Source organism: Dendropsophus ebraccatus, chromosome 11 (genome assembly GCF_027789765.1).
Source record: "Dendropsophus ebraccatus isolate aDenEbr1 chromosome 11, aDenEbr1.pat, whole genome shotgun sequence".
NCBI lineage: Eukaryota > Metazoa > Chordata > Amphibia > Anura > Hylidae > Dendropsophus > Dendropsophus ebraccatus.
Window position 1 is genome coordinate 88,563,765 of NC_091464.1, and position 15,945 is coordinate 88,579,709.

The 15,945-nt window shown below is 45.6% G+C and overlaps 1 protein-coding gene across 1 annotated transcript; it reads right to left on the reverse strand.

Annotated features, from left to right (window-relative positions):
* Positions 1–7,275: 7,275 nt before the first annotated feature.
* On the reverse strand, positions 7,276–15,627 carry LOC138767981 (oocyte zinc finger protein XlCOF7.1-like). Its single transcript, XM_069945931.1, has 6 exons — positions 15,411–15,627; positions 13,791–13,950; positions 13,509–13,682; positions 13,294–13,417; positions 9,877–10,530; positions 7,276–9,264 (listed from the first exon to the last, which is right to left on the reverse strand). Exons 2-6 carry the CDS (start codon positions 13,896–13,898, stop codon positions 8,471–8,473), a joined length of 1,854 nt encoding a protein of 617 aa, XP_069802032.1. The 5' UTR covers positions 13,899–13,950; positions 15,411–15,627; the 3' UTR covers positions 7,276–8,470.
* Between the last annotated feature and the right edge of the window lie 318 nt (positions 15,628–15,945).

The window sequence follows — 15,945 nt, forward strand, 5'->3', positions numbered from 1 at the left end:
TGTCTACGTTTTGTGTATTCACCTACGCAGTGTAGGGACCGACTCCGTGGTTGTCCGCGACCGTTTAGGGTCGACCGAGGCAAGTAGGCAGGTGACAGTGGGTGGGTTCAGATCTAGGGTCACTGTCTCTTGTCTTGTCTACGCCTGCCAGTCCTGACAGAATAGCCAGCCTTAAAAAAAAAAAAAAAAAAAAAATTTTTTTTTTTTTTTTTTTTTTTGCAGTCACCTTGCATCATGGACGCCATGGAGGCTCTGGTTAACCAGATGCAAGGTCTGAACACGCTGGTTCAGAACCTTGCTGAGCGCGTCCAGGAGCAAGAGACTGCACCACTACAGGTGACCATGACCACCCCTCTACCTCTGGAACCTCCTGTGCAGCTCCCTGAAAAGTTTAAGGGAGACAGGAGGAGTTTCCGAACATTTAGAGAGGGATGCAAGTTGTTTTTTCGTTTGCGCCCCTGCTCCTCTGGGGGCGAGGACCAAAGGGTGGGCATTATTATGTCCCTCTTGCAGGGTCCTCCTCAGGAGTGGGCTTTTTCATTGTCCCCTGGATCCATGGAGTTGACCTCCGTGAATCAATTTTTTGCTGCCCTAGGGCTATTATATGATGACCCAGACCAGGCGGCAGTAGCAGAGCATCAGCTTACTTCTCTGAGACAGGGTAAGAGACCTGTAGAAGAATATTGTGCTGAGTTCCGGCAGTGGTGTGTACCATCCGGCTGGAACGATCCAGCTCTGCGTTGCCAGTTCCGGATGGGGTTGTCGGATCAGCTTAAAGATCTATTGGTAGTGTACCCTACCCCTGATACTTTAGAGGGGACCATGACATTAGCCATACGGGTGGACAGACGACTCAGAGACAGACGCAGAGAGAAAGACACCCCTGAATCTTCTAAAACCCTGTCCTCTGCTGTTTCTACTCCTAAGTTAAGTCCTTCTGTTCCCCGATTGCAAGATGAACCCATGCAACTCGGGGTTGCGGATGCCAAGATTAGACGGGCTTACCGCCTACAACATAATCTCTGTTTGTACTGTGGAAAGGCCGGACACCGGGTGAGGGAATGTACCTCCAGACCAGAACCACCTCCGGAAAAACTCCAGCGCCTGAGTGACGATCGAGGGGGTCACTCAGGTGCCCAGGTACCTCTTGAAAAGAAAAACAAATTAATGTTGCCTATTTCTTTGTTTTTGGGAGACAAATCTGTTTCTGGTTACGCTCATGTGGATTCGGGGGCCTCGGCCAACTTCATTAACTCTGCATTCTGGTCAGCTCTGGGAATATGCCCGCTTCAGCTTAGATGTCCGTTGACTATTACTGGTGCTGATTTTACACCCCTGGCCCAGGGTAAAGTCAGGTACATTACTCCTTCTATGGAGGTGCAGGTTGGGTCAGTACACAAGGAGATTCTTGATTTTCTGGTCATAGATAACTTGTCTTCTGACATAATTTTGGGTTTGCCCTGGTTGGAACAACATAATCCTGTATTTGATTGGTCCACTAAGGAGTTGATTAAATGGGGTTCTAAGTGTTCTTCTCACTGTATTGCATTAAATGTCACAGACTGCTCTACTATGGAGGGAGAGATTCCTGAGTTTGTAGCTGACTTTGCCGATGTGTTTGATGAAAGATCTGTGGAAGTTCTGCCACCGCACCGTCCGTACGATTGTGCTATTGATTTGATTCCAGGGTCCAAATATCCTAAGGGGAGAATTTTTAATTTGTGCAGACCCGAGAGGGAGGCCATGCGAGAATACATCCAGGATAGTCTTCGCAAAGGTCATATTCGTCCCTCTTGCTCTCCATTAGGTGCTGGTTTCTTTTTTGTGGGGAAGAAAGATGGTGGACTTAGACCCTGCATAGATTACCGTGAACTTAATAAGATCACCATTAAGAATCAGCACCCCCTTCCTCTTATTCCGGATCTGTTTAATCAGATTGTGGGTGCTCAGTGGTTCTCCAAGATTGATCTTCGTGGGGCCTACAATCTGATTCGAATAAGAGAAGGGGATGAATGGAAAACTGCCTTCAATACCCCTGAAGGGCATTTTGAATACCTAGTCATGCCCTTTGGGTTAAGTAACGCGCCGGCAGTTTTTCAGCACTTTGTAAATGATGTCTTTCGTAAATATCTTGGTCAGTTTCTGGTAGTATACCTGGACGACATCTTAATTTTTTCACCAGATTGGTCCTCTCATGTTTGTCACGTCCGTAAGGTATTGGAGTTACTCCGACAGAATCACCTCTACGCTAAATTGTCCAAGTGCCAGTTCGGGATCCAGAAAGTCTCTTTTCTTGGTTATATTATCACCCCTAACTCTTTTTGTATGGACCCCCTTAAAGTGACCGCTATTGAGAAATGGGAACGCCCAACTAACCTCAAGGCCCTGCAACGGTTTTTGGGGTTTGCCAATTACTATAGAAAATTTATTAAGGGGTTCTCTGTCATTGCTAAACCATTAACTGATTTAACCAGAAAAGGGGCAGATCTGGTGAACTGGAGCCCCGAAGCCGTACAGGCATTTGGACAGTTGAAGAGGTGTTTCTCTGAAGCTCCAATCCTTATTCAGCCTGATCCTGAGCAACCATTTATCATTGGGGTGGATGCTTCGGAGGTAGGGGTTGGAGCAGTTCTCTCACAGGGTCCTGTGACACTGACTAACTTAAGCCCTGTAGCCTACTTTTCAAGAAAATTCTCTAAAACAGAGTGTAATTATGATATCGGCAACAGAGAACTACTGGCCATTAAGTGGGCCTTTGATGAATGGAGACATTTTCTTGAAGGGGCTAAGCATAAGATTAAGGTTTTAACTGACCATAAGAACCTATTATACCTGGACAAGGCTAAACGCCTTACCCCCCGGCAAGCCAGGTGGGCATTATTTTTTACCCGGTTTAATTTTGAGATTACCTTTCGTCCTGGTTCTAAAAATGTCCGAGCTGATGCCCTGTCTCGCAGCTTTGATGTCAGCAGTGCCCCCAGGGAAGAACCTGAGACTATTTTAACACCAGGAGTGGTCATTGCCACTCTCCAACCTGAACTTGCAGCTCAGGTGGTAAACTCACAGTCCCTAGCACCCAGGAATACTCCAGATGGGAAACTCTTTGTACCTCCTAATCTTAGACTCAGGGTTCTTGAAGAGACCCATTGTTCTGTATTAGCAGGTCACCCGGGCATTGCTGGCACAAAGTATTTGCTCTCACGTTGTTATTGGTGGCCTACTTGGGCCAGAGATGTTAAACTGTTTGTTGAGGCCTGTGAGGTCTGTGCCAGGTCCAAGGTCCCTCGCAGATTACCCGAAGGTCTTTTACATCCTCTACCTTTACCTGAGAGACCTTGGACTCACCTTTCAATGGACTTCATCACTGACTTGCCGCCATCAAAAGGAAAGACTGTCATCTGGGTTGTTGTTGATAGATTCTCCAAAATGTGCCATCTCATTCCCCTTAAGAAACTTCCTAATTCACGTGCTTTAGCATCTTTGTTTATCAATCATATTCTACGGCTACATGGGGTGCCAGAGAACATTGTATCTGATAGAGGGGTGCAGTTTGTGTCTAAGTTCTGGAGGGAGTTCTGTGGTCGATTGGGCACTTTATTATCATTTTCATCTGCCTTTCACCCTCAGAGCAATGGGCAAACTGAAAGAGTGAACCAGTCATTGGAACAATTTCTCAGATGCTTTGTTTCTGGTGCCCAGGACAAATGGAAGGAGTATTTGTCCTTGGCAGAATTTGCCCTCAATAATAGGGAAAAATCAATCTATCAAAATGTCGCCGTTTTTCTGTAATTATGGTTTTCATCCAAGGTATTCATCTGCGCATGCTTCTGAATCTGTTAACCCGTCCGCTGAAAAGACCTATAGTAGACTGTGCACAGTCTGGGCTCGAGCTCTTGAGAGCTTGGTTAAAGCCCAAGAATCTTCTAAAAGACAAGCCAACAAAAGACGCATATCTGGCCCAGAGTATTGTGTGGGTGACAAAGTGTGGCTTTCCACCAAAAACTTGAAGCTTAGGGTTCCGTCCGGAAAGCTAGCACCTAAATATATTGGTCCATATGCCATTACTGAAATCATTAACCCTGTTTCTTTCAGGTTACAACTGCCAAGAACCATGCGCATTCATAATGTGTTTCACAAATCTTTATTAAAGATGTATGTTACTCCGGTGTTGCCATCTACTCCCCCTGCCCCTCTGATCGTTCAGGGGGATCTTGAGTTTGAAGTGGAAAAGATTCTGGACTCTCGTCGGGTGCAGAACTCTGTCCAATACCTCATCCATTGGAAGGGGTTCGGCCCAGAAGAGCGAACTTGGGTGGCGAGCAAAGATATTCATGCTCCTCGCCTCATACGCCAGTTCCATGCTCGCAATCCCTCTAAGCCGAGTCCTTTGAAAGAGGGTCCGGAGGCCCCTCATAAGAGGGGGGGTACTGTTAGGAATGTGACTTTGCGCTCCTCGGTCTGTGCCAGGCGGCCGAGGAAGCGCTGAATTTTTGTCTGTGTTTGCATATGAATTGTGTCTGAACTGTGTTTTACTTCAGCCACACCTGCCTTGCCTGTGAGACTTCTGGCAGTGCAGGGGTTACTGCACTGCTAGGTCTGTTCAGCTGAGCTTGGTGCTGGAATCAGGGCTGCTCCAATCAGCTGCTGGACCTAAGCTCTTACCCTGGATAAAAAGCAGTCAGATCCTCAGTTCCCCGCTGGCTATTAGTTGTCACTAGTCCCAGCTCCCCTACTCCTTTCCCAGCGTTCCCTGTCCTAATCCCCTTGCTATTGCTCTGCCCGTGTTCTGACCTCTTGCTTGACATTTGACTATCCGCTCTCCTTCTGATTTTGTACTGCGTTGTCTGTTTGGTTTTGACCCTGCTAGTTGACTATCCTCCATTGTGTTTTGTTTGTCTGTCTACGTTTTGTGTATTCACCTACGCAGTGTAGGGACCGACTCCGTGGTTGTCCGCGACCGTTTAGGGTCGACCGAGGCAAGTAGGCAGGTGACAGTGGGTGGGTTCAGATCTAGGGTCACTGTCTCTTGTCTTGTCTACGCCTGCCAGTCCTGACAGAGATGTAACATATCACTGCTCTGATATATAATATAATGAGATGTAACATCACTGCTCTGATATATAATATAATGAGATGTAACATATCACTGCTCTGATATATAATATAATGATGTAACATATCACTGCTCTGATATATAATATAATGAGATGTAACATATCACCGCTCTGATATATAATATAATGAGATGTAACATCACCGCTCTGATATATAATATAATGAGATGTAACATCACTGCTCTGATATATAATATAATGAGATGTAACATCACTGCTCTGATATATAATATAATGCGATGTAACATATCACTGCTCTGATATATAATATAATGAGATGTAACATATCACTGCTCTGATATAAACTCCTGACTGACGTTTTCTGACAAATATCAATAAAATTCAGTCTTATTACACACAATAATATCACTGACATCACAGCAAAAATCTCTCTCTGATAAGGAATAGTGGGTTTGAAGATATTTATTTAGATAGTAAAAAAAAAAAGACATATGTTCCTCTTGTATAAAGAATTAACTGATTATTTAAATACAAAATGGATTGTACAAAGCGTAAAAATGAAAAAAAAAAAAAAAAAATCACAGTCATTACAATTGCACTAAATGTCCTTAAGGGACAACTTCAGCCAAAAGTATTTTTTAATAGGTTATTACTTATGTAAAGTTAGACAAATTCCTAATGTACATTAATTATGGGAATTGCACATAAACTGCTATTTCCCTTAATTTAGTAGATCATGGAGACTTCAAAATCTCAGAAATACCATGACGTCACGAACCAGGGTGTAATTCCTATGGAGTGTCCAGCAGGGGGCGCACTATACATAGAAGTCAATGAGTACCATTGACTCCTATAAATAGTGCGCCCCCTGCTGAACACTCTATTGAATCAATTGATAAGTATGTAAAAATGTTATGTACATTATGTTTTGATTGAATATATTTATGGAATACTTTGGGGAGCAAGTGTCCTGGTCTCCAAAGAATCCTATAAATGTATTCAATGAATACATTTGGAGGGCACCGAGCAGGGAGGAAGAGAGGTGCCTATGCATCTAACTACCTCCCCCCTCCCTCCCTGCTTGGTGCTGGGCACATATACACTGTACTACTCCTCCCATTATCTGCTCATAGTATGAGCAGATGATAGGAGGAGTAGTACCAGGGCCATCACTAAACAGTTTGCCCACCCCCCTCCCCGCCATATCTGCACTGTACTACTCCTCCCATCATCTGCTCATAGTATGAGCAGATGATTGAGTAGTACCTGTGCTATGCCCATCACATCGCCGCCGCCTCCTCCCGCGCCGCTCCTCACACAAGGGCTGCTTCATGCCCCTTCCTCCTCCTCCCAGCTTTAAACTAACTATCCCGCCGCCGCCCGCACCGCTCCTCACACAAGGGCTTCATGCCCCCTCCACCACTCCCTCTCCTCCTCCCAACTTCAGACTAACTATCCCGCCGCTGATTCCCCGCTGCCACTCTCTGCTCACATGCATGCCAGCAGGGTGGGGGAGGGCTGACGCTGCTGGCATGCAGTGTGAACAGAGAGCAGAGAGCGGCGGCCGGCGGCGGTGAGTGAGCAGAGGGATAGTTAGTTTGAAGCTGGGAGGAGGAGCGGAGGAGGGGGTATAAAGCAGCCCTTGTGTGAGGAGCAGCGCGGGAGGAGGCGGCGGGGATGTGATTGGGATAGCACAGGTACTACTCCCCCATCATCTGCTCATACTATGAGCAGATGATGGGAGGAGTAGTACAGTGCAGATATGGCAGCGGCGGCGAGGGGGGTGGTCGGACTGTTTAGTGATGGCCCTGGTACTACTCCTCCCATCATCTGCTCATACTATAATGGAAGGAGTAGTAATTGTGTATATGTGCCCAGCACCAAGCAGGGAGGGAGGGGGGAGGTAGTTGGATGCATAGGCACCTCTCTCCCTCCCTGCTCGGTGCCCTACAAATGTATTCAATAAATGTGTTCAATCAAAACGAATCAATTGATTCAATAGAGTGTCCAGCAGGGGCGCACTATATATAGAAGTCAATGGTACTCTGCAGGACACTCCATAGGAATTACACCCTAGTTTGTGACGTCACGGTATTTCTGAGATTTTGAAGTCTCCCTGATCTACTAAATTAAGGGAAATAGCAGTATATGTGCATTTCCCATAATTAATGTACATTAGAAATGTGTCTAACTTTCCATAAGTAATAACATATTAAAAAATGCTTTTGGCCGGAGTTGTCTTTTAACTCAACATAAGAAGTGAATGTAATCCACAAAATATAAAATATCTTACCAGAGAAAATGATTGAAAAAATTTGTGTATTGTACTTTAGATTAAGTCTGATCTGGGGAGTAAAGTAGAAGTGACTAGAGTCTGAATTAATATAATGAATAATTTTATTAGTGTGAATGAAGAGACTGGGAAAGAGCATAGACGTGATAGGACTAAGAAGTGTTGGGGCTGATATTGAGAAGGAAATGAGTGCTGACATCTCAGGTCCTCCTTTCCTGATTGTTGTCTGTGCTATTTTATGGGAGAAAGGAGGGGCATAGACAGCTGTGGGAGGGGCTTCCCTGTCAGGGTAGCCCATAGAGGAGAACAGTGGTCCGCTGCCAAAACTCCTATTGCACATTGCATATTATGATCTGGATTTTAAATCATACTGAAACATGTTCAACATGACCTATCACACCAAGCGATTATTGGCTGGTACGACCGAAAATCAGCCAAGAACGTCCGACAATCTTTATGTATAATAGAGCTTATAGCTTCAAACTCTGCAGTTATTAGGAGATGTTGTCTGGGCTGAATGAAAAGGAAAACCTACAATCAAGACATCGCCTGTGAGTCACTGGATTATTACAGGGGTAGTAGACGCCCCAAATGTCTGGTATCTGGTATTTTTAAAATCCAAAAAAGTCTATAAAAATTCATCCCTGTAGCCCAGACCCTGATAACTTATTGTTACCGTCCTGTTTGTCAATATGCTGTGTTCCTGCAGAGACTGATACTGATGGGGACACTGCCAGGTTATAGGGACACAGCACTAGGACATATCAATGGTAACACCCAGTTGTCAGTTTACTCATCCAAGCTAAGCAAGGGCTAACAGCTGAACCAGGATGACACCTTCCTAGCACAGAACAATAGGAGCAGTGGGGGAGGAATAGGGACCAATTCTGCAGCCCGGGATCTATGGTCCATAATCCAGCATTGGGCTTCAAAATATAATCACATAGGAGAATTTGAGATACAGAGCATTTACTCTCAACCCAATTCAATAAAGGCAGCAGGTCCACACCGCCGTATTTCCTGCACTCTGTCTTCTCTCCTGAGAGAGATGCTCCACAATACCAGATTCCTAAATGAAAAATTTCCTATATACTGCATATTACTATTGTCTCTTCCCTGTGTGAGTTCTCTCATGTCTCACAAGATTTGTTTTTTTGCTAAAACACTTTCCACATTCAGGACACGGAAATGGCTTCTCTCCTGAGTGAGTTCTCTCATGTTCCACAAGACTCATTTTCCGGCTAAAACATTTTCTACATTCAGAACAGGAAAAAGGCATCTCCCCGCTGTGAGTCGTCGTATGTTCCACAAGTCTTGATTTCTGACTAAAGGACTTCTCACATTTAGGACATGAAAATGGCTTCTCTCCTGTGTGAGTTCTGAGATGTTCAACAAGACTTGATTTCCGAATAAAACATTTCTCACATTCAGGACATGAAAATGGCTTCTCCCCTGTGTGAGTTTTCATATGAAGAACAAGATGTGATTTATGATTAAAACACTTCTCGCACTCAGGACATGAAAATGGCTTCTCCCCTGTATGAGTTCTCTGGTGGATAATAAGAAATGATTTCCGACTAAAACACTTCTCACATTCAGGACATGAAAATGGCTTCTCCCCTGTGTGAGTTCTGAGATGTTCCAGAAGTCTTGCTTTCCGAATAAAACATCTATGACACTGAGGACATGAAAACGGCTTCTCCCCTGTGTGAGTTTTCATATGAATAACAAGATGTGGTTTGTGATTAAAACACTTCCCACACTCAGTACACAAAAATGGTTTCTCTCCTGTGTGAGTTCTCTGATGGATAATAAGTAATGATTTCCGACTAAAACACTTCATACATTCAGGGCATGAAAATGGCTTCTCCCCTGTGTGAAATTTTTTATGATTAAAGGACAACTCCCACAAAAATTTTTTTTTGCTCATTTAACACACATTACAAAGTTATATAACTTTGTAATGTGGTTAAATACCCGGCCTGGCCCCCTTCCCCCACTTTCGGACCCCCGACCCCCCACCCCGGAAGTTAAGGAATATATACATTACCTATTACGATCGTCACGGTCCTCTTCTCCGGGGCGGCATCTGGTGACGACGACGTCAGAGCCGAGGGGCGGTCCGGGTCTTCTTCCTCCTCGGCGTCTTCATGCAAAGTGAATGGGGATGAAAAGGCTGCTGGTGCACATGCGCACCAGCAGCCTTTTCATTGGCTGGAGCGCATCACATGGCTTCCAGCTTTCTCAGCCCTGATTGGCTGAGCTTGCTGGAAGCCATGTGATGCGCTCCAGCCAATGAAAAGGCTGCCGGTGCGCAAGCGCACTGGCAGCCTTTTCCATCCCCTGGACCCGGAAGTTGGAGACATCGCTGGATGGCGGACGGCGGCGACGGAGAGGCGGACGGCGGGCGAATCGAGTGGCGATCGTCACCGGAGAGATGGTGAGTATGGTGTCTGTGTGTGTCTGTGTTTTTTTTTTTTTTGGGGTCCCGCGGGAGTTGTCCTTTAAGAAGAGTTGATTCATCACTGAAACACTTCTCACATTCAGGACATGAAAATGGCTTCTCTCCTGTGTGAGTTCTCTGATGAATAATAAGACTTGATTTCCTACTAAAACATTTTCCACATTCAGAACAGGAAAAAGGCTTCTCTCCTCTGTGAGTTGTAATATGTTGCACAAGACCTGATTGATGACTAAAACACTTCTCACATTCAGGACATGAAAATGGCTTCTCTCCCGTGTGAGTTCTCTGATGGATAAAAAGATTTGCTTTCTTACTAAAACATTTTCCACACTCTGAACATGAAAACGGCTTCTCTCCCGTGTGAGTTCTCTGATGGATAATAAGATATGATTTCTTACTAAAACATTTCCCACATTCTGAACATGAAATTGGCTTTCTACCTGTGTGAGTCCTCTGATATTCCACAAGACATGATTTTGGCCCTTCTTCCGGCCGTGACAATGGCCTGTCCTTTACATGAATTGTCTCATACACAGAGAGATGAGATTTCTGTTCAGAAAGTTTCCCACATTCAGGATTTGGAAGAACTTTACCCAGTCCACGTCCCGTTCTTTCTTTGCCATCCGGTAAATGACCATTTTCCAATACATAATTGGGAGATAGAAGATTTCCATGGGCGCTTCTCATCCCATCCTCACCTGGAAGAAACAACATCATAGATGACACAAGGTCGGGGGAGGGCAGCGCTGCAGCTTTAGGACACATTAACACACCCGTAGTGCAATCCGCGACCACCCACAATACGAATGTGCCTCCGTAGTGCTCCGTGCTTCACGGAGCACTACGTTACACTTCATTCACCCTAGCGATCCGTGCGGCAAAAAACGGTCCGCATTACAACATGTCCAGATTTTTTGCGGCACGGATCGCGGCCCCCTATATACGCATGGACATGTGAATGGGGCCATTGAACAACATTGGTTTTATGTTCTGTCTGCAATTGCGGACAGAACAACGGACGTGTGAATTAGGCCTTATTCAACTTATTCACAGCACAGCACTGCTGTCACTCAGATAAAGATGCATGACAGGTATCACATACAGCTCAGGGGGCTCAGCATGTTATATCTCATTCAGTGCCTGTATATATCCCATTGGATGCAAGAGGGGAAATAAAGTTGCAGCTGTATTAGTTATATATGTGGACACCGATACATAAAGCCTGTATTCCGCGACTGTGCAGGATGGATGGAGTCCTGTAATGGCTCCTTAGATTAGATCTACGCTCGCTTGCTGCAGCCCCTTAAAAATAAAGATTTTATACTTACCTCTCCACGCTTCCTGTATTCTCCTGCCTTGTCTCTGGACACTTCTGAGCCTGTCTCTACAGTGACAACCTGCTCAGCCAATAACTGACTTCCGCCATTCACTGAGGTCAGTGAATGGCTGAATGGGCTGTCACTGTAGAGATAGGCTTGGAAGTGTCCGGAGACAAGGCAGGAGAACACAGAAACCGTGGAGAGGTAAGCATAACATCATTATTATTTTCTAGCAAGGACTGCACGGACATCACTAATGATGCCTGTGCTGCCCTTGTTATATGAACCTCAAGTCGTCTAATAGGCTTTGTAAACGAGCACCGATCTAGCATATTGACGGTCGCTTAACCTGCTCATTGGGCTGTTTAATAGGGCTCTAAAGCATCAATATGTGTCAGGTAGAGGCATTGTTATACTCACCAACTATAATTCTAATCTGCTACTTTCCGACCAATTGTAATCATAATCAGTCCAGTAAAGAGCTTTGAAGTGTTACAGATTTTTATTTTTAGGCCTTAAAAACGTTTCCCAGGAAAAAACCCTCATGACCTATACAGGATAGACCATCAAAAGCTACTTGTAAAGTTGCTTACACCCGGTCCCCGGACGATCAGCTATTCAGCCATGACACCTATATTTACACAATATATAGAGATGGAATCCCCAGCATTGTACATGGCTTGGTGGTGGTGCTTCCATTGTAGAGAATGAGAGATACCCAGTGCCACCACTATACCATAGACAGAGCAACCGCTTACACCTAAGTGTCGTGGTTAGGCAGGACAGCTGATCGGTGGGGTGCTAGGTGTATGCAACCCCACCCATCTGTAAGCAACGGCCTAATCCATGGACCGGACATCTCTCTGGGGGATTTGTACCACTGGATCCATCTATAGGAAATAATCAGTTAGGGCTGGCGATAACGGCCAAAATCAATATCACGGTTAATTAAACATGCAATCTCGATAACAATAATTATGACAAGCCCCTTTTATAAGCCACACCCCCTATGAAAGACACACCCATTTTGTGTCAGTTTTTCTTTTCTTGGTTAACAGCACTAAAGCTGGGATGCTTCTTCTTCTAATAGATTATTGGGTCTCTCCATCTGGTGCAGAACTACAACTCCCATCATTCTCTGCCAAAGGCCTAGAAACACTACACAGTCTGGCTCCTAAAACATTCAGAGCACTGGCCCTCTGAGTTGCATCTTGCTCCATTAGAGGGTCAGCACACAACAGTATGTTTAAATTGACATAATAAAGGGGTTGTCCAGCAAAAATCTTTTTCTTTTAAATCAACTGATATCAGAAAATTATATACATTTGTAATTTACTTCTATTAAAAAATCCCAAGTCTTCCCATACTTAATAGCTGCTGTATGTCCTGCAGGAAATATTGTTTTATTTTCAGTCTGACACAGTGCTCTCTGCTGACATCTCTGGCCGAGACTCTGTCTTGGTTTTCTTTCAATCCCCATAGAAAACCTCTCCTGCTCTGGACAGTTCCTTTCTCGGCCAGAGATGTCAGCAGAGAGCACTGTGTCAGACTGAAAATAAAACATTTCCTGAAGGACATACAGTAGCTAATAAGTACTGGAAGACTTGAGATATTTTAAAGAAGTAAATTACAAATCTATTTAACTTTCTCACACCAGTTGATTTGAAAGAAAAAGATTTTCGCTGGACAACCCCTTTAATGCCCCCCTTCAGGAAGCCCCTTGTATTGTTGTTCTCTTGTGGGCTGAAGTCATTTAATTTCATTGCGTGCCACCTGTAGGAGAAGGCCTGCACCCTCCAGGGGAGAATGCAAGAGTATGAGTTATTCAACTTATAGACTGGGTGTAGCCAGTGGTGGGGGGTTCATTAAAATACAGGGGCCTTCTTGGAAGAGGAGGGCCCTCCAGGATACCCCTAGTATTATAACTAACCCCTTCTCCTCCAGGATGCCTCTAGTATTATAACTAACCCGCCACCCCTGGCTGCACCCAGTATATTAGCTAAATAACTCACAAATATTCTTGCAATCTCTCTCCCTTCTCCTACCGGCAGTACACAGTGAAATGATGTCATCCCGCGCAGCCTGCAGAAGATGATGAGGAATCCAGGAGATCCATAACCCCAGTGTTTCCTCTCCTCTTACCTGGTGATGGGAGGGGCCGCTGATCCTCCACCATGAAATCCTTGTACAGATCCTTGTGTCCTTCTATATACTCCCACTCCTCCATGGAGAAATACACGGTGACATCCTGACACCTTATAGGAACCTGACACAGACAATGATACAATTATCCTCCAGACCCCTCACCCCTTGGTGTTATTGTATAATGTCCCAGCATTCCCAGCAGCATTGCTCACCTCTCTATTCAGGAGCTCAGTCATCCTGGAGGTCAGTTCTAGGATCTTCTGCTCATGTATCAGTGACTGAGGTGGAGGCTCGGTGATGGGGCTCTGGCTGCTGCTCCAGCCTCCTGACCTGACACCAGGGGGCGCCACACACTCACCAGACCCCTTCTTCACTACTGTGTAATCCTGTGTGTGGAGACACTGATCACTACAGAGAGTCTAACAATCCTTCCCCTCCAGTCATTTACCTGCTTTATTACTAGAGATACAAGTGACGTCATGTGAGACTCTCACCTCTCCAGTTATCCAGTAGATGATCTCTAGGGTGAGGTCTAATATCCTTCCCGCCATCTGCTCTCTCTCCTTCTCCATCCTTCTGGGGTCACTGATGTAATGGACCATCGTCTTTAGCTGTGTAATGGACCATCGTCTTTTCCATGAAGTATCCAAGTAGCTAATAATGATTTGTAGAGATCACTGATGGCAGCGTACCATAGAGGTGACCCTGATGTATAACTATGGAAAACTGCTACAATGACCTGAGACCCGATAGATGGAATGTTTTTATTAGTGTTCATGTAAATTAACCCCTTCATACTGCAGCACGGTCCTCTCCTGCTTGTTCTCCCGCTCAGTACAGGGCTGAACACTCAAACCCGGCGCAATAAAAACTTTTGACATGTGAAAAGTTTTTTGAAGTGACAGGTACACCTTAATATTAAATTTATGCTATTCAGCATGCGGTAAAAATAACATAATAAATGTATTCTCTGGGTCACTACATTTACTACGAGAGGTACAGTTTTTATTGATACCAAGTTTTACACATATATGACTTTTTGATCTCTTTTATGACATACTGTATTTTTTTTAAGCGTATTGACAGCAATTTTGTTTTGTTTTTTTTAAATATTTTTTAGATCACATGTATATGACATTGTTTTATAGCTTGGGTCGGAAGTCAGGCAGGCTCACTTCATCTGGCTCAGCCCATACTGGGACCATGTAACAGTCTGGTACACATCATTGCTTTATACTTTACAGCCCTCATCCTCAGAGCAGATACAACTTTAGGGTCCACACGTACAGACTCGCATCGTAAATCTGAACGACCGCTGCGTGTATGTAATTCTGCCAGCCCCTTAACCCATTCGGCTCCCGCCCCGCTGTGTCTGTATATGCATTACCTGTCCTCGCTGCACGGGGTCCCGATGTCCTGCTCTCCCGCCCAGCTAATCAGTGGCTGCGACTGGGCAACACACTGATTGGCCGGGTGGGAGAGCAGGACAGCGGGACCCCATGCAGCGAGGACAGGTAATGTGTATACAGACACAGCGGGGCGGGAGCCGAAGAGGTATGTAGTGAAAGGGACCTGCCAGGACCTGGCAGACTCACAGCGAAATTTACACTGCGAGTCTGTACGTGTGGACAGACCGTAACGGGGAGTCACTTCACATTCATAGGAGTCACGTACCCGGCTCTCCCAGATACACCGCCACGTACCCGGCTGATTGTCCCTCTCCAGTCACTGATTGGCTGAGCAGGCATCTATCAGCCGGGTACCTGACGTTGTATCTGGGGGAGCCGGGTAGGTGACATACCTGGAAAAATGTCAGCTGTCAGCAAAACCTGGGAGCGGCGGTACAGGGCACAGGGATGGGTAAGTATTGCTGGAAAGCTGGGTGAGTGAGCACACCTGGCGGCCATATTGGTTGTCACCCAGCTCCCCCAGCAGATAGAAGAGGCAGCAGACTGCACAGACTTATTACCTGTCACCCATAGCAACCAATCCCAGCTCAGGGGTCATGTGACAGGGTAAGACATGAAAGCTGCGCTGTGATTGGTGGCTGTGGGCAGTAAGGCCAGTGACAGAGCTGTCCCCATTGTCTCCTCCTCCTCACTGACATCTCCCACCTGTCACTGCAGTCCGGGGGCTTCTAGTAAGGATGGGAGGGGGTCCCTGTCAGCTCCTCTTCCCCCATCTGCCGCCTGCACTTCCTCTTCTCTCACCAGCAAAACATGTGGGAAGGACAGACAGGAAGCAGCGGTCCGTGCACAACACGCTCCCCCGGAAACAAGCTCCTCTCTGAATAGGGGCCTCAGGCTGCAGTCATGTGAGGGGAGGATGGAGGGGGGAGACATCTTACACGTCCCATGCTTCTGTAACTTGTCTCCAGATCATCCCTGTTCCCATTATTGTCATATTTGAATGCAAAAAAAACGTATTTGCTGCCATTATACAGTTTATATTCATTGTAGCTATATTCCCGGCAGGCAGTGAAAGGGTTACTAGGTGGTGTCACGTGGCCTCTGTAAGTTAGACAATACTGCCACCTACTGGCAGCTCCTAGTGTTGCTTACAGTGTATATTACAGATATTACCTGGTGCTGCTGAAGGTTTTCTCTCTCATTGTGTTTAGTAGATTCAGTCCAGGGGTCCAGTCCATGT